The sequence below is a fragment of the Aristolochia californica genome, unplaced genomic scaffold (genome assembly GCF_029961685.1).
Source record: "Aristolochia californica isolate CCGP_79_NKW_82.1479 unplaced genomic scaffold, dmAriCali1.0.hap1 SCAF_8, whole genome shotgun sequence".
Taxonomy (NCBI): domain Eukaryota; kingdom Viridiplantae; phylum Streptophyta; class Magnoliopsida; order Piperales; family Aristolochiaceae; genus Aristolochia; species Aristolochia californica.
In genome coordinates this window covers 2,000,598-2,022,125 of record NW_027182279.1, presented here as the reverse complement: position 1 = coordinate 2,022,125, position 21,528 = coordinate 2,000,598, and the positions used below count along the sequence as shown (strand labels likewise).

The following is a 21,528-nucleotide window of genomic DNA, read 5'->3' as shown; positions in this document are numbered from 1 at the left end:
GGGTGATTGTGTGAGCATTATAAAGCAAATGAGGAAAAAGCAAGAGCACTAAGTGGCGGCTTCACGCCACCCTTTGGTGCCTGCAAAGTGGAGGAAGTGAGGGAAGGGGGAGGCCACTTGGTGAAGAGAGGCACTTTTGGTTCTTGTTTCTTAAACACTTGGGGAACCTGGTTAATGTAGCCTTGGATCACAACATATGGAGGAAACAAAGAGTTGGAAGGGAGAAAATGAGGAAATATGGTTAATAATGCTTCATTTTATCGAATCGGTTTTATTTGGTTTTATTATTTTTCTCTATAGAAAATTGTGAATTTTATTATTTTCCGATGGTTATACGTTTGGGATCGTTTGTGGCGTCATACAAAAAAAATTGAAAATGAGGAAATATGGTTAATAATGCTTCATTTTATAGAATTGGTTTTATCTGGTTTTATTATTTTTCTCTATAAAAAATTGTGAATTTTATTATTTTTCCGATGGTTATAGGGTTGGGATCGTTTGCGGCATCATACCAAAAAAAAATGAAAATGAGGATATATGGTTAATAATGCTTCATTTTATCGAATCGGTTTTATCTGGTTTTATTATTTTTCTCCATAGAAAATTGTGAAATTTATTATTTTTCCGATGGTTATAAGTTTGGGATCGTTTGTGGGTCATACTAAAAAAATTGAAAATAAGGAAATATGGTTAATAATGCTTCATTTTATCGAATCGATTTTATCTGGTTTTATTATTTTTCTCCATAGAAAATTGTGAATTTTATTATTTTTCCGATGGTTATACGTTTGGGATCGTTTGTGGGTCATACTAAAAAAATTGAAAATAAGGAAATATGGTTAATAATGCTTCATTTTATCGAATCGATTTTATCTAGTTTTATTATTTTTCTCCATAGAAATTTGTGAATTTATTATTTTTCTGATGGTTATACATTTGGGATCGTTTGTGGCGTCATACAAAAAAAATTGAAAATGAGGAAATATGGTTAATAATGCTTCATTTTATCGAATCGGTTTTATATGATTTTATTATTTTTCTCCATAGAAAATTGTGAATTTTATTATTTTTTCGATGGTTATACATTTGGGATCGTTCATGGCATCATACGAAAAACAATATATTATTTTTTTTTAACGAATTCTTTTATTGATTTTTTTTTTCTAAATTTTTCTACCATGTGTCAATAATAGGAATATTAACTGTAGCATTCATCTAAGCAAAAGATAAGGTAATGTTTCATAGTTTATTTTTTCACTATTTCTTATTACTTTTATTTTTTTATTTTTTCCCTATAATTAGTTTCCAATTGGCACAAACATAACCTAATTCTCACCTTATTGATTTCAATTTTTTTTTTACTTTTTGTGGTAAAAAATTATTAAAACACTTAAAAAGCTTGCATTTCTACAATGATTTGCTTCTTGGGCATGGATGATAGTAATTCTAGCATTTTCTTGTGGAGGTGGAAATAATTAACCTTTACATACAAATCTTCTTTTTGATCCTCCAATAAATTAGATTAATATAAGATTCGAATCGATTTGGATTAATTTATTTTAATTTCTTTTAAAAGGAAATGTTGAAAGCCCAAAATGGATCTCTCTCTTTGGGGCTGTCCTTATGAAGCCCAATGACAGAGCATATGCAGAGCCCACATGTACTATCCTTGTTCGGACTTCTGGAGGCCCATGTACATCATCTCACCAACCACACTGTCAAAGTGGTCAACTTTGAGCCCCGGGAGACTTGTTTTCGTCTCTGCGTTGACGTCATCTGGACGAGCATTGACTTTGGAAGCTGAAATAAAACTTAATTTAATTAATTTTTTATATGAAATAAAATATAATTGAGTTATCTATGTATAAAAAAATCAGATAATCGTCTAATTATATATATTAAATAACCATCACCAATACCTATATTCAAAAACGGCCTCATTGACCCAATGGAATTTCATCCTCAGAGAAACAGAAGTGAGGACTGGTGCGTCGTGGGCCCAAGCCTCGGTGCCTGGTGATATGGACATGGCCTCAATGAGAGTATTCAATAAAGGGAGGCCCGCCTAATGATTTTCTGCACTATAAGAAAAGAAAAGAAGCAATCTTTTCATCCTTCCACCTGTTTTGGAGTATAATGTTTAAAGAAACTGGTTACCCTTTTGCTAATCATGAGAACAGGCTTTTTCTGTTAATCCAAGAGGCAACCTCAGTGGTTTTCACTTCAAAGGAACTCTTCTTCTTTACGTTTGCTTTGTTTTCAGAACACCCTAGTTGGTAGAATAGCAAGCCTTAATGCCTGTAGCAGAGGTTTAGAATACATCAAATACCTAATGAAGAGAAATAGAAGTATATCTCCTGTTTGTTGTGTTTGGTGAAGTCAGCAAGCAATTGCTAAACCTGCAATAGAAAAAAAATTCATTTGCTGGAAAGAGAAGGAGCACTACCCTGCATGTAACACGACATGAGCTAGCTCAAGATGATGGTCAGTCATTCATTTCAATAAGGACTAAAGATTTTTTTCTCGGCTTTCCCACTTGAAGGTTGGATGGGACTGACAACAGTAAATATCTTAGTGGGTACTCAGCTGGCCACAATTATATGGCCCTCCTATCTAACAACAGATCAGAACAGACCACAGAGTAAGTTTGTTTCAGGTAAAAACCAACTTGTTTAGAACCCTAAACAGAAACCAAGAGTAGGACATTTTACATTATTTCCAGTTTGATAATGACAAACATTTTTCACCCAGAGATCTGATAACCTGATTGGCATCATATTACATGTCGAAAGAGTCAAATGCTGTCATCTCTGTATTCGCTGCCGGAAAGGCTTGAAGTAAAACTCTGCATCAACGTGAAACACACACCAGAAGTGTGTTGTCCCCCTATAAAGACCACTTGGGTAGAGAAGGATCATCACCTTGAGGTCTTCATGTCTGTGTTCTTCTTCTCTCTACTTTCTTCATTTTCTATTTTACTTTGAGCCTGAATTTGAAATAACATAATGTTGGCCAGAAGTAGAACACTTCCCACCCGAATCCACCATGCTGTAGTAAGTTCTCATAAACCTCTATTTCTGTTTCATTTCATTTTCATTATATGTTTATTGATCAATTCCTTTCCAATTCTTATTGCTGATAACATTGATACTGCCCTCCTTGTTTTTTAGACTGATGACAATAGAGATCCAAGGCAGTACCTGCAAATTGAAGTGCAACCTAAAGCCCCGAAAGAAACTGAAGCCATCAATGCTCAGGATGTGTACTCCAAGTGCTTTGATGATGATGGTCGCATCAAAAGAACAGGTAAAAATGTCCAAAAGGCCACTTACTCTTGGCCCTCTTTCCTCCTTACAGTAAATTGCTAATAAGATAACCTGTCTGTAACAAAGAGCATCAAATATGCATGGCTAAATGTGTTTTCTTTTCTAAAATAAAAGATTAAAGTAGCATCACCACTTATATTGAACACGATGAGCTCTTCCCACTCAAATTTGCATGATTTGGTATATGCAGGCAACATCTGGACTGCAACATCACACATAATCACTGCAGTGATTGGCTCTGGGGTGCTCTCTTTGGCATGGGCAATAGCTCAGCTCGGTTGGGTAGCCGGACCATTGATCATGGTCATGTTTGCTTTTGTCATCCTCTACACATCCAACCTCCTGTCGGAATGCTACAGATCTGGTGATCCAGACACTGGGAAGAGAAACTACACCTACACAGATGCAGTCAAGGCCAGTTTAGGTAAAGGACTGATCATTTGTTCCCATCTGCTGAAAGAGCAATCATGTTAGTCTAAACTTGTAGATGATAATGAGTAACTAATCTTACTGTTCCCTTTTCTCATTTATTGGGCAGGAGGAGCACAGGTGAAAATCTGTGGATGGATTCAGTATGTGAATCTGTTTGGTGTTGCAATTGGGTACACGATTGCTTCCTCAATTAGCATGATGTGAGATCTCAACTCTTTCATTTACTTGTCCTTGCGATTCAAGTGAGAAAATAGTTAAGTGCTCTATTAGCCCCAATAATTTTATGAGAGGCAGAAGGTACTAATTACCCTCCACGCATGGAAAGAAATAGAATTATATTTACGGCATACTTTTTACAAGATGCCAGCTGATCCTATCAAGTTCAAAAAGGCTATATTTTAGCACTAAAGATTACTACCACTTTTGTCTTACTTTACTAATCCAAGGAAAAGAAAAGGTAAAAGAAGCCTATCAAGATCCTAAAACATTTCTTAAACATAGTGATGCATGCAAATAGTTAACTAGTCCATTACATCAGTTCAATCTACTTCTTAAATAATACTTTCCACTACAGGGCCGTAAAGAAGTCCAACTGCTATCACACGAATGGAAAAAAGGCTCCATGTCAGATGTCAAGCAATAGTTATATGATAATGTTTGGAATTATAGAGGTGATATTCTCCCAGATTCCAGACTTCGATCAAGTTTGGTGGCTGTCCATAGTTGCAGCAGTCATGTCCTTCACTTACTCATCAGTTGGCCTGAGCGTAGGCATTGCCCAAGTTGCAGGTAAAAAGCTCAAGCCCAAGCCATGAAAAAAAATATGTTTACTTTACCAGCTATAAGCTCCCATTCTTTCTTCTGTGAAACTGTAGAGAATGGTAGCTTCAAGGGAAATCTGACGGGTATCAGCATAGGTCAAGTGACTTCAACTCAAAAAGTGTGGAGAAGTTTGCAGGCTCTTGGTGATATTGCATTTGCTTACTCGTATGCCATGATCCTCATAGAAATTCAGGTACTTTCCAGTTTCCACACCTCCTTTCTTCATCCTCATGTCCCCTGTATCAGTTGAATCTAAATTACCAATATTGTGCTTACAGGACACCATAAAATCTCCGCCAGCGGAGTACAAAACCATGAAGAAGGCCACCAAAATAAGCATCGTTGTGACCACAGTGTTCTACCTTCTGTGTGGATGCATGGGTTATGCCGCCTTCGGAGACTTAGCTCCTGGCAATCTCCTCACAGGATTCGGATTCTACAGCCCTTATTGGCTTGTCGACCTAGCGAACGTCGCTATTGTAGTTCACTTAATTGGAGCTTATCAGGTACCCATTTCTCTTTTCTGGGGCATAATTACATATAACTAGCAAACGGGAACTTACTCAGCTATCAATACCATCTCCAGGTCTTCTGCCAGCCTCTCTTCGCATTCATAGAAAAATGGAGCGCACATAAGTGGCCAAGAAGCGAATTCATCAGCCGCCAATACGAGATATCTTTCTATGGATTCAAATACAAAATCAACCTCTTCCGTCTCATTTGGAGGACGGCCTTTGTTATTCTGACCACAGTCATCTCCATGCTCCTGCCCTTCTTCAACGACGTCGTGGGCATTCTCGGGGCCTTCGGGTTTTGGCCCTTAACTGTCTATTTTCCTATCGAAATATACATCTCGCAGAAAAAGATCGTGAAGTGGAGAAGCAGATGGGTGGGGCTTCAGTTGCTGAGCTTCGCTTGTCTGATCGTGTCAGTCGCTGCCGGGTGTGGGTCTATCGCCGGAGTAGTTTTGGACCTCAAGTCCTATAAACCATTCAGCGGATGACCAACCTTGCAGCTCAGATATGCACCCGACGGAGATGCAGTGGCTGACAAATTTCTAGAAAATATTAGAATGAGAGACGATATGAATCTCTCTACACGTTAGATGACAAACAATTTAAATAAATAAATTATGCTAAATCTAAAGATAATGCAGAATTCACTCAACCACAAATATCTGAGGAACTCTTGGAGCATGCATAAATTAATTAGCAACATTGACATCATGAGCAATGTCCAACTAAGTCAAGCACAACTCTATAAGAGTTATCCAATCAATCTCTTAAATATGTTCTTATTTAACAATGGCTCTCCATCTGTAATTCACACTTGTGTCCTATTTCCAAAGGTGTGGTAGGGGTTTACATCATTGTATTTCAGTTTTCTTGAGTAAATCTAAAACATATTTTTTCTCTTGGATTTTGTTCTACTCACTTAAATACCAAAAAAATACTTTAAAATACCCAAGGTCTTTTTTCAAATTCTTTGGCTAGACATCTTTTGAACTCTTCAATTGCTTGCTTATTTGGCTAATATCTTGTCCAATGCTCTAATGAATCCCTTTTTTAACCATAAACAATCCCGACCGCTCAAGCCAAGCACGAGGAGACTTATTAAAACCATAAAAAAAAAAATATTCTTTAGTCTAAAAACTTTATTTTCATTATACACTTCTTCCTGATTTAGTTGATGTAAACTCCAACAAAATTAAGAGTTAGAGACAATAAGATAATCTTCCCATAATTCTAAACGAAACCCTTGACAATTAATCGAGTCTTATATATTTCAATTCCTCCGTCTTATCTATATTTAATAGTATAAACCCACTTACAACCTTCAGGTTACTGATCTAGTTGATGTAAACTCCGACAAAATTAAGAGTTTGAGACAATAAGATAATCTTCCCATAATTCTAAACGAAACCCTTAACAACTAATCGAGTCTTATATATTTCAATTCCCCCATCTTATCTATATTTAATAGTATAAACCCACTTACAACCTTCAAGTTTCTTACCTTTGGTGACCTTTTTCCATTCTTAAAAATAAAATATATGAACAAAAGTTGCATATTCCATATAATTGGACTCATCCAACATAGAAGAAGTAATTTGAGTGGTAAGGTGATTATGAGTTTCAGTCATAATTTACCTTAAAGGGTATAAAGGGTATTTAAGTAATAAATTATGTTTCAAACTAGCTATTTATTTTAATATAAAACATAAAATACACAAAATTCAATTTTAGTAATTTAATTTTCAAATGATGTCTTATGTAACACACACTTTCGAAATAGTAGTCGAATAATACTTCCTCTCCTAAAGATGTCTTCATGTAGAGAGAGCTCTTTGGTGAAGTCCTACTCAAGAAAAGGATTTTAGAATCCTGGAGAAGTAATGCGTCTTAGTTACAGAAAAGGATCAGTACAGCAAATGCAAACGCATCGAGCTAACTCTAATGGGTGTGAGTCACAAGATCTTTCTTTCAGTTACAGTCCGACACACAATGTACAGACGCCAGAGGAGGCACTGACAAATTGACACTTTGCTGCACAGGTTACTACCTTCGTTTGGCCTTTGCTTCAGCAGCAGCTGCTTTAGCAGCAGATTTTGCTAAGGCCGAAGGGCCGAGGACGCTCTTCGGGTTGAATACCTTCCTGATCTTGAAGACAGCCCATGCAGTGCCCAGAGCATGGCCTGCTGCATCTAGGCTTTCGTTTGTTATCTCAGCTGCTTGCTCTCCATACCTGCGCGGAAATCAAATGTAATTGAGAACAAAGGAACAAAGGAACAAAGGTAAGACAAGAACTTCCCCCCTAATGCAGATTACATGAAAAGAATCAAGTCTCTGATCAAAACCCAGAAAACTTTGATGGAATTCCAGTATTACCTCTGGGAAACAAGTCCAGTTGTGACAACTGATGAGGTCGATAATACATTCTTCCCTGAGATTTCAACAGCATCGCATACTCTTCCTGTTATATCACAATGAGAATTTCAAATGGTTTAGATGTGAAAAACACAACCAAACATCCATAGAATTCGTAAGAAATGTGCAAAAAACATCCATGAAATAGCAGAAAACACAGAAGAAAACATTGGGGCTGCCTGCTCTACTAGAGTTCTTTTATAAGTGTAAAACATCATAAAAATGGTTAAAACTCATAGGCCGGACCAATTCTTTCTCTTATGTTCTTCACCAGAAGGAAGGCGTTTTCCTAGCATTCTAATGGTTATTGTAATGTCTCATTTTGATCGAACCTAAACAGTAGCGATGCATACTCAATGAGACAGCTTCATAGTAAAGATAAAACCAAAATATCTTATAGAAATGACAAAACCAAATAACAGGAAAATTAGTAGTTATACTCAGAGGCAATATACATTTTTCCAGATTCAAAAGATAAACACTGAATGCAGAGGGGCTAATAAGATGCACAGATGCTGTGGAATGGAGGAAATGACACGAATATGGCAGTCTTCCTGTTTCTTTTTATCTAATCAAAACGGTCTTCCACAAATCTGGTGAACCTAAAAACTGTTAACTATATTCTTGCAATAAGATAGATGAAAGAGACTAACAAACATGCTCTTTCAGACTTCCATCTTGAAATATATGATGTTAATTTTTTCAGATTTCCTCCAAACCTAAAACTAAAAGTAGTTCGTCTTTTCATATCAGTGAAGTAATCCTACTCTGGACCAGCCAGTTGTTGCACATCAAATGAAGCAGAATCCCTAGCTCTCTTGGAAGGCCTAAAGCTATTCAAGCTAATCAAGCATCGACTCAGTGGCCGTCTAGTCAGAGAGGGTGACTCAGCTCTGGTCATTGGATAGAAATTTTATGATGAGATTTTTATATGTCCTTTGAGTGACACATTGCTTGGAGCAAAGTGCCTAGATCTGCCAACTCGGTTGCAGACAAACTCGCTAAATCGAGACTCTCCAAAGCTATCCTTTGTATCAGGGTCTCTCTTGATCTCTAAAAAGGACCATGTTCTTGTATCTTCTGTTGTATTGTATGATGTATCCTATGCTGTACTAGTCTTAATAAAAACCACCATTTCAAAAAAAAAAAAAAAACAGTGAAGAAACAAAATGAGCATACCAAATCCATCAAGGGAAGCAAGAACGATCTCCCCCGGCAGAAGCCTAAAAAACTTCTTGCCTACTTTGGAGTTTACAACGGAGCTTGTGAAAAACCCAGTAATCTTCACAACTCCTGACAAAACTCCAGATGCCACCTTCTCTGACATCTTTGTAACCATCTTGACCCTGAAAATTTCACATTGAGAACACCAATCAGCAACATAGTATAGAGGAAAAAGATAAAAGGATAACAAGAATTATATACCAATCAAACAAGGCAAACACAATAACAAAAAATATAATTCAGGAATGCTTAAAAATGTCCTAGCTCAACATTCAATAAAACACTTGGAAACTTCAAAAGACAGATTTTCATGAAAGTGAACTCCTAAATGAGTAAATGACCGTTCCAGAGATACTTTTCAACAGTAACCAGCACCTAAGTTCATTTGGATATACATGATCCATGTTAAGAATACTAACTGGAAAGAAGAAAATGTAAACTCCGGAGGTAAACACTGTCACAGTCAAGAGGTCTAACAGTGGCACTCAATGATGAATAGAGTATAGGAAAAAAAGTATATTATCCACCAAATTCCCATACCTTTTGATTCTCTTAAGAGTTTCGGGGCTAATGTTGGTCTTCTTCGCATTCGGATCCATACGTTTCTTCAGGACCTCATCGCCCCATTTCAGGCGATCTACCGTAACATCGCCACACCAAAAAATCCCCTTAATTAACTGGCCAGTGCCCAAAGCAATGCCTTTTGCAACATAACTATTATAATCCTCCACATTGGGGGCAAGCGTCGTCCAGTACGCTGCTGATCTTTCCTCTAGCTTTTCCTTATTCGACCCGGCCTTCAAATCCGAAGGCGAAATCTCCTTCGCCACCAACTTATCCAGCGCCTCTGATTTCGCCTTAACCTTCTGGACCGAGAAGCTGCTATACTTCTCCAGAATCCCTTCGAACTTCTTCAAGAGTTTCTCTTGCCCTTTAGACGCGAATGTCAAACCGTAACTCAGAACATCATCCTTGGAAACCTTGCATGACCCCGCCTCATCGTCGCAAGAATCAACCGAATGAGTAGAGGGCACACCCAGAGAGAAGAAATAGTGCGACTCGTCAAGCTTGACAGAGGCCTGATCTTGCGTTAAAGGCCACTGAATTTCGTGCCCAACGCGAGCCAATACAGCGACAACGGTATCACCTTGCCGAAGTTGCATAATAACGAGGTCCCCGCAGGCGAGCTCGACGCTATACTGCTTATCAATAAGGTGAACAATGGCGCCAGGGATACTGACAAGGGTTTCTTCGTAGCTCTCCGGCGCGGCCGTCGGAGGATTGCCGGTGGCCTCGTCCGCCTTGACTTCCGGGAAGAGACTCTCTGCCAGGTCCGTCATGTCAACGGATGGATAGAGCGAAGTAGAAGAAGACTGACAAGGGCCGCCTCTCCGTTCCGTCTTCGGAGGCGAATCCAACGACGGATACAGAGAACTCGAAGAGGGCTTTGACATGAAAGGTGAATTCGAGTCCGGATTCGATTGGATCACTACTGGATACAGGGAATTCGGATTCTTCGCACTCTGATTCGAAGCCATTAGTTCGAAGCTCTCTCGACAAAGCTTGTGATAAGTGCAGACAAGAGATGGATAAAAGGGGAAAGGGAGGAATTTCTAGTGTTTAGTTTCTTAAGGTGGAAGAAAACGGAGATGGGTGGGGGAGTTACAGAGTGTACGTGGCCCGACACGGCGTCGACGCGAAGGAAACTCAGATCCGCGGAAGGGACAGCGCGATCGTAATTGCGTCCCGCGCTTTCCCGGGGGATATTTCTCCCGTCAAACTCAGTTTCGTGCAAGTTGCCACCGCTTCGCAGAGAAATTGTGGGCCCGGTTCGGTCCAGCGACTGCTAACGTCCTACTCCCACATAAATATCAACACTTAAAAACGTCGAAAATGATTTTTATATTAATTTATTAAGGAATAATACAAAATAAAATAATTTATAATTTATTTTAATTTTATTTTAATATCAACCCTATGACTAATTTTTCATTATTTTCTATGACAGCACAAATGCAAGAAAATCAATAAAAGATTTTTTTTCTATAATTTCAATGAGAAAATTAGTCAAATAAAAATTTATTTTTTGGTCACTTGATACCTGATATGCATATCTATAGAAGCTTTTAATTTCCGTACTTTGAAGAGATTTTTGTACTAATATTAGCATGTAAATCACAGATATATTTAACAAAGAATTCGTCTGGTTTAGAAGGTATGGATTCTAAAGGTAGAGGAATAAGGCTAATAGGTTTTCTAGAATGGTATCTTGTCACAGTTTCAAATGGGCCAAGTCCCATGGAACTATTATAAGCAAATTCAACCATATGGAGAACTTGATCCCAACTTTGATATATTAACCAACTAAGCACTGCAAAAGATCACCTAAACTCCTATTAACCACTTCCATCTGCCCATCAGTTTGGGGATGGAATGAAGAAGAATATTGTTATTTTGCATAATTTAATTTTTCACTAAAATAAGCAACGACATGTCCCTCTTGAATAAGGACTCCTCTAATGTCTACATGAGAGGCGTTGCTCGATCTTTTAAGTACCGTTAAAAAGTCAGGGATTAAAGTACAAGTGCCATAGTCATCCTTTTCTTTATCTCAATAAAGCTTTTGATGTTGCTTTAGACTATTCAAAGTCTCCTACTCTCACTAATGGGAGTCATAATGGATTGTAATGGCTTTGACTTTCTTAGGGTTGATAGATACACTTGAAACAAACACAATAAAAACCAAGAAGATTAATCGAGAGCTCATGAAGGTGCATTTCTTATGGATTATGTAAAACTCCTCTTATCTCAAAACTTCAAAAATCTTCTCCAAATGTACAGGGTGTTCTTCTCGTGTTTTTGCTACAAACAAGAATGTCATGAAAGTAGATGACCTAAAACTAACCAATGAATGACTGAAGCACTTGGGTCATAACTCTCATGATTATGTTTGTTGCATTAGTCAACCCAAGGGCATGACTAGTCATTCATATAGACTATCCTTCGCCTTGAACGTCTTTCACTTGTTACTAGATCAAATACAATCTTGTGAGAATCACTTTTTAAATTGATACTAAAAAATATTTTAGATACTATTATCATGTCAAACATATTGTCAAGTCAAGGAATTGGGACTTTGTACTTGATAGTGGCTGGATTATCAACACACATAAGCCAAATACTCTCATCTTTCTTGGTAGTAGGAAGGGCAGGTATTGCACAAGGATTAGAACTTTCCAAAATGGAACGTTTACATAACAATTCATCTATTGTATGTCAAGCATTAGTGGCAACTCATTAGGAAGGTCTTCTATGACCAGATCAAAATATTGGGAGAGAATTTGACTCACCGCCTCAAGTATATCATGGGCAATATTATCTTGAGGTTCATGGACATCCTTTGCCACTAATATCAATAGTACATCATACTCGTTTGCTTCCATTTCAAATGATTTACGATTGAGCACATGAAGAAACTTTTGTGTGCATAATTGAGTTCACTAGGTTTCTTTGAGATGTTTTTTACTTCCTTAGGTTTCAAGTGGTTAAACTTTATCTTTTACCCTTCATAAAGAAACATATAAGTATTTGACAACCCATAATGAGTGACTATTGATTTCTAGGGACGAGACATAAACACAAGAGATCTTAAAGGAATGAGAGAAAAAAAGAATTATAGCTCTTGGGAGAGATGAGAGAAGAAACCAAAGGAGATAAAGAAGAGGAAAATAGAGAGAGGTGTGTGGACGAATTTGAGCCAAGAAGAAGAGACTTGAATACTCTACCCCATGCCTTGAAGCTATATTTATAGTTGAATGTAATAATTGTTTGGTCAACCTAAGCTACTTTGTAAGGATGTGAATGTCATTTAGCTTTCAAACCTAGTCATTCAATGGCATTTGTGGAGATAACATTCATGCAACTGTTTGTATCAATGACGACTTTACAGTTTTTATCACTACACTTAGTGAAAATATGAAAACTCTTTCTCTCCATGGCTCAACACCGTTGTCATCACTCGCTCCTTCGAACTCATGAACAATGTATTCCCTATAACATTTCTCTTCATCTCCATCTTCAACCTTGAGTATAGAGAAATCTAGCAGTGACCGTCACCATGTGAGAGGTTTACCAAGCTCTCTTCTCTATGGATTCTAATAAAGCGTCCAGCCCCATAGCTTCCAATCCGTGTCTTTCAAATGTTAGTGTTCCCTAGTTATACACGATTTATTTAATGTAGTTCAGAGAACTTCTTGGCCACAGTGAAGTCATGTATCAAAGAAACGGTCATTGTCTTCCTTCCAAAAGTGGCCCATCCTTTTCATTTGACCGATTATAGACAAGTCTCTGTAATGTTATGCCTAAACTAATATCCCAACGTAAGGCATCTTCGTCTTTGGGAGATAAAACACAAGGAGCATTCACAATTTGAGCAAAAAATAAAATCAAATAAGCCTCATGATCTCAAAATTGACTCGCATAAAGCTTTTGAAAGCATTAACTGGAATTTCCGGAGACACTCTCAAACAATTTGGCTTTCTCTAACGTAAAAAATCCTTGTCAATGTGGAACCGTCGACCACCATTGAACCTCCTGGTTAATTGCTGCATCCATCATCCCCAAGAGAGTGTCCGCTCTCTGTCCCCCCATTCCCGTAGCTGGAACAAATCTTAGAACCCTAGCCATGCCAAATTACCTTACATCCATATGATCATCAAAATTAGTTACATGCTTACTGAAGAAGCTATAACAACGAGTTACAGATAAGTCTCATGCAAAGTATATCTCAAGTTTCATGGAGTTTAGGGTGAATCTATTGCAAGACAAGTTTCACAAGAGAATCAAACTCTAGCCTCTCTTTTATCTCATTCCTCTCTTGTGATTATTTTATCCTCTCTCTCTCTCTTATCTTTTCCTTCTCTCATGATCTCCTGTTCCTAGCACATGCCGACCTTATGAAACCTAAAACGATCACTACCATATAACTCCAATTAACTCTAACTTTAACATATAAAATAAACATTAGTGCCCACTTAACTTTTTTCTTAATAACCAAGTAGTTGTGTAGTACAACACTTCTAAAAGGCTTGTGTTATGTTGGTCCTACAATGGCATTACTTGCTCACATTGAATAACACACTGACAAATCATAAAACAATCATAATATCATTGCATGAGGATATTTATGCTATTACACCTGTCAAAGTTAGATATAACTATCATAGATTATATAGGTGATCTTGGTCTTATTTTGAAATAGATGGATGTATTTTCATGCAAATATTTTTTTTTCTTCGAATATGAATAAATATCAATTAGATACAAAATTAAGAAATAATATAAAACTTAGGATTTTACATAATTTAAATACTTATCCTCGTGTTCGCCTATATTAAATTTTAGAAAAGAAATTTAGAATTTATACCGATCAAACTAGATTTTTTATGAATTAGAATAACAAAATCAATAATTTTAGTTATTTTATATATTTAATCCTTAAGTGGCCCACATAATCTATATGATGAATAAATTTAGAGTTTACATAGTACAGATACAATAAGAATTATAAAATTAAATAAAATTTAAATGAAATTAAGAAGTAAGGCTGGTAATTTTACTCGATTAACTGCTCTATTACTCTACCCATCAAGAATGTTTACCAATGTAAGCATTTACTTGTTTACTTTATACCGTGTTATTAAATGAAATAAATATAAAAAAATGTTATTTAATATTCAATTACCCGATTATGTGAACAAAGAGAGAGTTATCTTTTTAATTTTTAACCCATCTATATGTAAATGAGAAAAAAAATCCCTCCTTATATTATTTATTTTAAAAATTTTATTATGCTATTATTTTTTATATTTTGAAATTGTATTTTCTCGTTTTTTTACCCAATTTACCTGATTAAATGCAAGTAATTAGGTAAATAAATGGATAATAAAATACCCTATACTTCGAATAAAGCATGTAGTAAAAGAGATTTAGGTAATTTTTTCACTCTCTTATCCGTTGCTATCCCTGTGACAAAGTTAGGGCAAGATTAGTATTTATTTGTAGTAGATTCGATGAGATTCTTAGATTACCTAATCCAACGATGAGCAAGAGCAGAGGGTAGTTGAATCATCGGCTAATGATCGTGCACGTCATAGAATGTCTGCAACTCCATGTAAGCTCAAGTCAATTTCTTCCGATGCCGTAGCCTTGTTGCCGACGTCCGACTCCTTCCTATGAAGAGACGCAAAGAACAGCCCAAATAGCGTAAGCCAAAATCATCTCCCATCTCGTCTACAGCATCCGACGGCCGAGAAGGCCTCCCTAGAGTCCATCCCCTCTCCGTCTCCCCGGTGCCGTCGCCAAGGCGCTGCGCATTTGTTTATTCGTTTGTCTGTTCTCAAAGCTTTCATTTGTAGTTGAATTCTAAGTTACAGGTCGGTCAGGCATCTCCTTCCTCATCGGTCACTCCTCCTCCTCCTCCGTCGACAGTTTCGATCGCCTTTTTCTCTCGCTCTCTCTCTCTGCAGAGTCACCACCCACAAAGCTGCATTTTCGTACCTTCTGCCGGGAACAATTAATGGTAAATACTGGTAGAGGACGTTGTTTGCATTGAGGATTTTGTTGTCATGGATCGAATTGATGCAGTTGGTTTCTGGGTATTGCAGGAGCAATCAACGTCAGTGCCTCCATGGCTGGACTCCTTACTCTCCACCTCTTTCTTCTCCATCTGCCGCGCTCATGGCGACTCCACTCGCAGCGAATGCAACATGTATTGCCTGGATTGCGCCGGCGGCGACGCTTTCTGCTACTACTGCCGAGACAATCACCATAAGAGCCATCGAATTATTCAGGTTGGTTGACAATGCACGGGAAGAACTATTGACAAACTGATGAAATGGTAGTTCTTCCTTCACCAGTTTCATCTTTTATCGATTGATTAACAGATGAATTAAAAAAACAAAAAAACACAAAATGGGTGTGTTTCAGATAAGAAGATCATCCTACCACGACGTGGTAAGGGTCTCCGAAATCCAAAACCTCCTGGACATCAGCGGCGTCCAAACTTACGTGATCAACAGCGCAAGAGTCATGTTCCTGAACGAGCGGCCTCAGCCCAAAACAGGCAAAGGCGTCGCCCATACATGCGAGATATGCGGGAGGAGCCTCCTGGATCCTTTCCGCTTCTGCTCACTAGGCTGTAAGGTCCGTAACGCATTTCCATTAATTTCCTCCACTATTGCTTAAACCACCTTACTGTGTACGATTTAATCATCGGCACTTCTTTTCGAAACCGACTCGATTTAATTCGATTGTTTCCGCCTGTTGACACAATGTACGATAACGATCAGGTGGTCGGAATCCGGCGAAAGGGAGACACGACATTCGTCGCCGAGACCCACGAAGCAAAGATGGAGAAGAGGGAAGGGATATCGGAATTGCGTGAAGGAGCCCAGCACGGCATTTACCCCATCACGTCTCTTCCACCGTCTTCGAACCCAAGGCGAAGGAAAGGCGTCCCCCACAGAGCTCCCTTGCGATCCTAGTAAACGTACAGTGAAAAACGGATTACTGATTAAACCCGCCATGAAAAACCAAATCAAAAAGTTGTTTTTCAGAGGAAGGAAACAATAATTGAATTGGATTGGACTGGTTTGAATTATTATTTATCGGCAGCCGCAATGTACGCACTGGCTTCATTTATTAAAAGCAATTGTGTTTAGTGGTGTTTGTTACATGGCTTCGTGGGGGCCCACCCATCACATGGGCCCTTTTATTTAATAAGTCTTTATGTAAGCTGCTTCCTCCTCCTAATCACGTGGGTGGCCAACACAGGCTGTCTGGGGTCCATCACGTAGACGTACCCACGTATTTTAGAATCGAATACTTAAATTTTTTATACGGCCGGTATAAAGTTTTATTATAGAATTATAAAATATTTATATTAAAAAATAAATAAATTATAAAATATTTATATTAAAATTCTACCAAAAAATACACCAAGGGATGTACATAGTGAGACGTATGGTACAAAATGTGATATGCAACAAAACGATCTCGTCGTCGATCGTAATCGATCGATTTATTATTAATTAAACTAATGAGGTGTATCTTTTGTAGCATCAAGAAAGAATCTCATTAGGGGGTGAAGATTCATGTGATTTCTCAATAATAAGAGTGGGTGCAAATAATTTTTATTGTGTTGGTAGTTGGAATTGAACTGTTTATGTGATGACACTAGACGAGACGAGTTGGACCGAGCCTCGGTTCGGTTCGTACGCTCGCGATCCGGCTCGGTACCTTAAATGTCTTCGACTTCGGGTCTTCAGAATCGGGGACGACGGTGAGTCTTCGACTCTTCAGAAATCAAAAATCCATCTCTCTTTCTTTCCTTCCCTCCGTATATTAAGACGAAGAGAACCGAAGAAGACCGTCGGCGGGTTTGCAAAAATCGAAGAAGCAGTAAAGTAAGAGTTTTGTTTCTCACACTTAATTTGTGGTTTTATGTGTCTTTTTTTCTCGTACTCTCTCCGTTCATAGGGCTTGAGGATAACAACTTATTTTCACTCCTCAATGATAAAAAGATGCACCTCTGTATTTTTCATTGCTGCTCTTGCAAAAGCCAAATCACTAAAAATTCAAAATGCAAAAGACAATTTTTAATCAGCGCATCTCCATTTTATGCTAAGCAGTGAAATAATGCTTAAACATTTCGAAGCGAAACTTAAAAGTTCATGCATACGTGTTCGGTAGGTAAATCTGAATAACATGTTAACTAATATGTGCAAAATTTTCAACATGGTGATCCTCACAAATTATAATTAGTAAGCAAAATAAAACTTGGTAACATGGTGATCATTTTCTAGGGTCCATTCTGCTGCTGGTTGATGATCCAACCTTCTCTTTTTATATGCTTACTATATTAGCACATTCTGTTGGGCCACATTTTGACATCCACATTGTACTTACCAGGAGATAAATCCATTTAATGAACTTTTTTAACTTTCTTTCTGAATTTCATGCATGACACGAGAGCTACCCAACCATCTCTCACTGTTTTATTTTCCTATGAAAATGTGTTTTTAAGGGAGATCACTATTAGCATGTCAAAGATTTACATTTTTTATCGCTTTTATCATGCGAGGTGGAGCCTGTATTGATGGCTATTTATCTCAATGATGGCATAAGAGCTTGGATATTTGTTATGTTGGATGTGTTAGTTAATGTATAGAATTGTTTGTACAGAAGTCATTTGCATCTATAATATGCTGTGTATTGTTTAGTGGAAATCTTGTTATTTGCTGATTATGATTTCTTGCAAGCTGACTCTTGTTTGGTATTGCTATTTGGCGTTTTTTGCAATCTTATCAGAATTGTTTGAGAATTAGATATAGAAGAGAGGAAATATGCCCAAAATAATGGAGATTGAAGGTACAGACGATTTGCATGATTTCAATTCTCTTTGCATCAGTTCTTTGGAGGAAGAAGATGAGGTTGAAGAAAGAAATGATGAAGCAGAAGTAGAAGAAGAAGATGAAGAAGACGAAGAAGAAGTGGAAGTACCTGTAACTCTTGGTTTTGTTGAAAAGCCTAAAAGCCCATTCTTTCTGTTACGGGAATTATTTCCAAGCAAGGCTGGAGGAGTGCCGGTGAACCATCATTTCTTTCTTTTATCTGTTTTTTCTTTTTGTCACAATTTTGTTGTTTGGCTTACTTTCTAAAACCTACATGTCTGACTTATTTCCCACAGGCATGGTTGGATCCAGTTGGCCTCCCTTCTGGACAAGCGTGTGTTTGTGATATCTGCAGGGAGCCTCTGCAATTCTTGCTTCAAGTACTTGAGCTTTATCTCTTTCAGAAAGTCTAAATATTTGATAGTGTTTTACATATTGTTGTTTTTTTTCTTTCAAATCCACATTAACTCTTAGCAGTATTAGCATGTGGATGTCTACAAGGAATTGTGGCATTAGGGAGTGAGATAGTTACGGGTTGATCCTTAATAACTTGCATTATTTCCAAATGGAAATGAACAAACTATATTGGTTGCATATGACTATGATTTTGTAGGTTTATGCACCATTATCTGAGAAGGAATCCACATTTCATCGTACACTCTTCTTGTTTATGTGTTCATCAATGACATGTCTACTCCAAGACCAACATGAGCAATGGAAACGTAAACCTGAAAAGCCAAATCGAAGGTATTTACTGAGTCATTAAATAAACATCATCTTGTTTGCTTTGTTTCTAAAACTCTTTATGCTCTGACATTCATATTGTTTCTCAAGTGTGAAGATTTTTCGTTCCCAGATGTGTCACTCAAATCCTTTCTATTCAAGCGAACCTCCAAAATACGATGGGACTGACAAATCCTCTGGTTGTGGAGGTAAGTTCTGATGCAAATGTAGAGTCAATTGATGAGGTAGACAACCAACATATAGCTTCATCTTTGATTTTCATTTTTATTTTTATTTTTTATTATGGGTGTCTAAAGTATTAGGCTCTCTTGTATTGGTCCAATCCAGTAACCTATTGGATCATTTGTAGTCCTAATCCTAACAGTAGCAAAGATTTGATATCTGCATGCATGTATATTTTCTCTGCTTATATCCCGTTCTTTGGAGCTTATTTTTCATTCTTATATTTAGTGATAGAACAGAAGTTGGGCTTTCCTGTTATCTCTTTTTGTTATGTATTTTATAGAAGCTGAGAATTGCTATCCTTACTATAGGACACTGTAAGTGTTCTTTTTCAGTTGTCTGATCCTTCTATTGCTTTAGCTGTGCTTTGTTCTTGGTGTGGTACATGGAAAGGAGAGAAAGTCTGTAGTAACTGCCGGAAAGCTCGTTATTGCTGTGAGAAACACCAGGTTTGTTGATATACATTTGGTTTTCTCATCAATTAAAAACAGATTCAATGGTCACATGGGGGTTTTGGGTTCAAATCTCACTAGGATTTAAGGGGTGTTTATTCATGTCTAATCAACATTAAAAAAAAGAAAAGAAAAAGATTCATGGGCAGTCTGTTGGTTGTTCCAGGTTTTGCATTGGCGATTGGGGCATAAGAGTGATTGCTCGAGGATAAAAGTTTCTTCTCCATCTTCTGACTCTTTGCTGAACAAAAGCCAAAACAATTTATCTGCATCTTGCAGAGGTAGTAGGCTCTATAAAAGTTAAAAAACCAACTAGGAAAGGAGTAACATGTTTTTGGTTATGAATGAGACTAAAATAATTCATGGGTGTCAGTTGCCAGCAACACTTTGTGGCCTGAGTTTGAGATTGTAAACGAGGAGGAAAGCATGTATGATACCGATGTGCCTGAAGCTGGTAGCTCTGTGACATCATTGTTTTCGAAGAGCCAAGTGGATGAAACATTTAATTCTCTATTGGACAAGTTTGAGGTACAGTTCCATTTCTTCACTTACAAAGTTTGAAACAATGTTACTTGGAGGATTGTCTCATATGCTTTTTGAACATGGAATGATCTATCTGTAGGGAAATGATGATAGGAAAAGTTGGGCGTCTTTTCAAGAGCGAATAGGCAAAGCCCCTCAGCAGGTGTTGAGGTGGGTGCTTACTTTATACTGTTATCTATTTGTTGTATCTAGATATTGAACAAAAAGCTCTTATTTCAGCCATATCCTTTCTCTAAGATCTTTGGTAGCTCATCAATGCTATGGAGGTTTATGTTTGGATCCCTTACAGATACTGTAGAGATCTGAAGGCTAAACCGCTATGGCCCATGTCAAGTGGTCGACCATCTAAAGAAGATATTCCCACATGCAACTACTGCAGTGGGCCTTTGTTGTTTGAGTTTCAGGTAGGTACAAGGACATATCTTCACATTGGATTCACCTTACTGCTTATGCACTCCTGGATAGACTCCAATAGAGATTCTTCTGAAAACTTTCAGGGGCACTTTTGAAACTGTCTTGGCATTTTTTATTGCAGGTTCTACCTCAGTTGCTTTATTACTTTGGCGTGAGAAACGACCCAGATTCTCTTGACTGGGCTACTATAGCTGTCTATACTTGTGCGGCCTCATGTGAAGGGAGCGTAAGTTACAAAGAGGAGTTCACTTGGGTGCAGCTGTCATCTCCATCAGCAATGTGATTCCCTGCCTTATGTTTGAACGGGTTTACTTAGGTTCAAAATTTTGTCGTGGTGGTAGTCCAAATTCAATATTTATTTTGGCTGAAGTAAAGCCTGTTGATAACCGGACAAGTCTTGACCTTGTAAATTAATGTTCCTGGTGTTGCTTAATTTCCCAGTTTTGGGGTGGGCACGGCACAGTCAGAGTCCCTGAAATTCTGATTGGATGAAACTTAAAACATGCTCTCTGGGTTTTCAGGTTGGGTCGGATCAGGTCGAGTTCCTCATGAAAACCGACCTAGTGCCTACCCCTAATTCCGAGTTACATTACCCCAAGTCGAATCCAGATTTAGTGAACTCAAGGTGAGTTGGAGGAAAATCATTAGAATAGAAGGGGCAAGTCTTGACTGATGACCTATTATTTCCCAAAGTTGACTTATCAAGGGAGCAAGGCAATCTCCTCTATTCACCTCTTCTTTGGTGTCAAGGGTTTACAATCACTATTTCAGATTACTACCCCAATCAAAAAGGGAAATATTACTCTAGAGTTAAATGATCTATGATAAGTCAAACAACATCTATAGCTTTGAACTTCATTGGTCCGTTTACAACGGTTGCCCATCAAACTTTGGGACTTATAGTCAATAGCTCTAGGCCACAAATAGATTTACTACAAAATAGCAAGTTAACCTACACCAATTGACTTAA

At 37.8% G+C, this 21,528-nt stretch overlaps 4 protein-coding genes and 1 long non-coding RNA gene across 7 annotated transcripts; 3 read left to right on the top strand and 2 right to left on the bottom strand.

The window, feature by feature from the left end:
* Positions 1–2,668: 2,668 nt before the first annotated feature.
* LOC137938898 (uncharacterized) lies at positions 2,669–5,031 on the bottom strand. 3 transcript variants are annotated; one of them, XR_011109912.1, is made up of 3 exons: positions 4,943–5,031; positions 3,457–4,817; positions 2,669–3,381 (listed from the first exon to the last, which is right to left on the bottom strand). It is a non-coding gene; the product is annotated as an uncharacterized lncRNA (long non-coding RNA). The 3 variants fall into 3 exon arrangements; XR_011109911.1 differs by having other exon boundaries at positions 2,669–3,721; positions 4,595–4,817; XR_011109910.1 differs by having other exon boundaries at positions 2,669–4,817.
* Positions 2,964–5,993, top strand: LOC137938897 (amino acid permease 4-like). The gene is made up of 8 exons (XM_068783993.1): positions 2,964–3,053; positions 3,171–3,306; positions 3,517–3,750; positions 3,865–3,958; positions 4,333–4,547; positions 4,634–4,773; positions 4,859–5,086; positions 5,167–5,993. Exons 1-8 carry the CDS (start codon positions 3,006–3,008, stop codon positions 5,581–5,583), a joined length of 1,512 nt encoding a protein of 503 aa, XP_068640094.1. The 5' UTR covers positions 2,964–3,005; the 3' UTR covers positions 5,584–5,993.
* Positions 5,994–6,914: 921 nt separating this feature from the next.
* On the bottom strand, positions 6,915–10,468 carry LOC137938757 (protein EARLY-RESPONSIVE TO DEHYDRATION 7, chloroplastic-like). The gene is made up of 4 exons (XM_068783786.1): positions 9,272–10,468; positions 8,687–8,853; positions 7,469–7,553; positions 6,915–7,325 (listed from the first exon to the last, which is right to left on the bottom strand). The coding sequence occupies exons 1-4, from the start codon at positions 10,267–10,269 to the stop codon at positions 7,139–7,141; spliced, it is 1,437 nt and encodes a 478-aa protein (XP_068639887.1). The 5' UTR covers positions 10,270–10,468; the 3' UTR covers positions 6,915–7,138.
* Positions 10,469–15,260: 4,792 nt separating this feature from the next.
* On the top strand, positions 15,261–16,418 carry LOC137939535 (protein RGF1 INDUCIBLE TRANSCRIPTION FACTOR 1-like). The gene is made up of 4 exons (XM_068784817.1): positions 15,261–15,311; positions 15,397–15,582; positions 15,719–15,934; positions 16,081–16,418. The coding sequence occupies exons 1-4, from the start codon at positions 15,309–15,311 to the stop codon at positions 16,273–16,275; spliced, it is 600 nt and encodes a 199-aa protein (XP_068640918.1). The 5' UTR covers positions 15,261–15,308; the 3' UTR covers positions 16,276–16,418.
* Positions 16,419–17,076: 658 nt separating this feature from the next.
* LOC137939197 (uncharacterized) lies at positions 17,077–21,021 on the top strand. Its single transcript, XM_068784420.1, has 11 exons — positions 17,077–17,196; positions 18,101–18,378; positions 18,480–18,563; positions 18,797–18,930; positions 19,018–19,115; positions 19,510–19,598; positions 19,768–19,882; positions 19,975–20,129; positions 20,224–20,294; positions 20,434–20,548; positions 20,680–21,021. The coding sequence occupies exons 2-11, from the start codon at positions 18,136–18,138 to the stop codon at positions 20,839–20,841; spliced, it is 1,266 nt and encodes a 421-aa protein (XP_068640521.1). The 5' UTR covers positions 17,077–17,196; positions 18,101–18,135; the 3' UTR covers positions 20,842–21,021.
* The last annotated feature ends 507 nt before the right edge of the window (positions 21,022–21,528 follow it).

What these genes read in the sequence shown, in the direction of transcription:
- LOC137938897 (XM_068783993.1), top strand. Translation starts at nt 3,006, where the DNA reads ATGTTGGCCAGAAGTAGAACACTTCCCACCCGAATCCACCATGCTGTA. An exon ending in TGCAGTCAAGGCCAGTTTAG is followed by an intron (nt 3,751 to 3,864) that starts GTAAAGGACTGA and finishes TTTATTGGGCAG; the next exon opens with GAGGAGCACAGGTGAAAATC. An exon ending in AGGCATTGCCCAAGTTGCAG is followed by an intron (nt 4,548 to 4,633) that starts GTAAAAAGCTCA and finishes GTGAAACTGTAG; the next exon opens with AGAATGGTAGCTTCAAGGGA.
- LOC137938757 (XM_068783786.1), bottom strand. Translation starts at nt 10,269, where the DNA reads ATGGCTTCGAATCAGAGTGCGAAGAATCCGAATTCCCTGTATCCAGTA. An exon ending in ACTCTTAAGAGAATCAAAAG is followed by an intron (nt 8,854 to 9,271) that starts GTATGGGAATTT and finishes TGAAATTTTCAG; the next exon opens with GGTCAAGATGGTTACAAAGA. An exon ending in TGCTTCCCTTGATGGATTTG is followed by an intron (nt 7,554 to 8,686) that starts GTATGCTCATTT and finishes GTGATATAACAG; the next exon opens with GAAGAGTATGCGATGCTGTT.
- LOC137939535 (XM_068784817.1), top strand. An exon ending in AGAGCCATCGAATTATTCAG is followed by an intron (nt 15,583 to 15,718) that starts GTTGGTTGACAA and finishes GGTGTGTTTCAG; the next exon opens with ATAAGAAGATCATCCTACCA. An exon ending in TCTGCTCACTAGGCTGTAAG is followed by an intron (nt 15,935 to 16,080) that starts GTCCGTAACGCA and finishes GATAACGATCAG; the next exon opens with GTGGTCGGAATCCGGCGAAA.
- LOC137939197 (XM_068784420.1), top strand. Translation starts at nt 18,136, where the DNA reads ATGCCCAAAATAATGGAGATTGAAGGTACAGACGATTTGCATGATTTC. An exon ending in CAAATCCTCTGGTTGTGGAG is followed by an intron (nt 19,116 to 19,509) that starts GTAAGTTCTGAT and finishes CTATTGCTTTAG; the next exon opens with CTGTGCTTTGTTCTTGGTGT. An exon ending in TTTATCTGCATCTTGCAGAG is followed by an intron (nt 19,883 to 19,974) that starts GTAGTAGGCTCT and finishes CATGGGTGTCAG; the next exon opens with TTGCCAGCAACACTTTGTGG.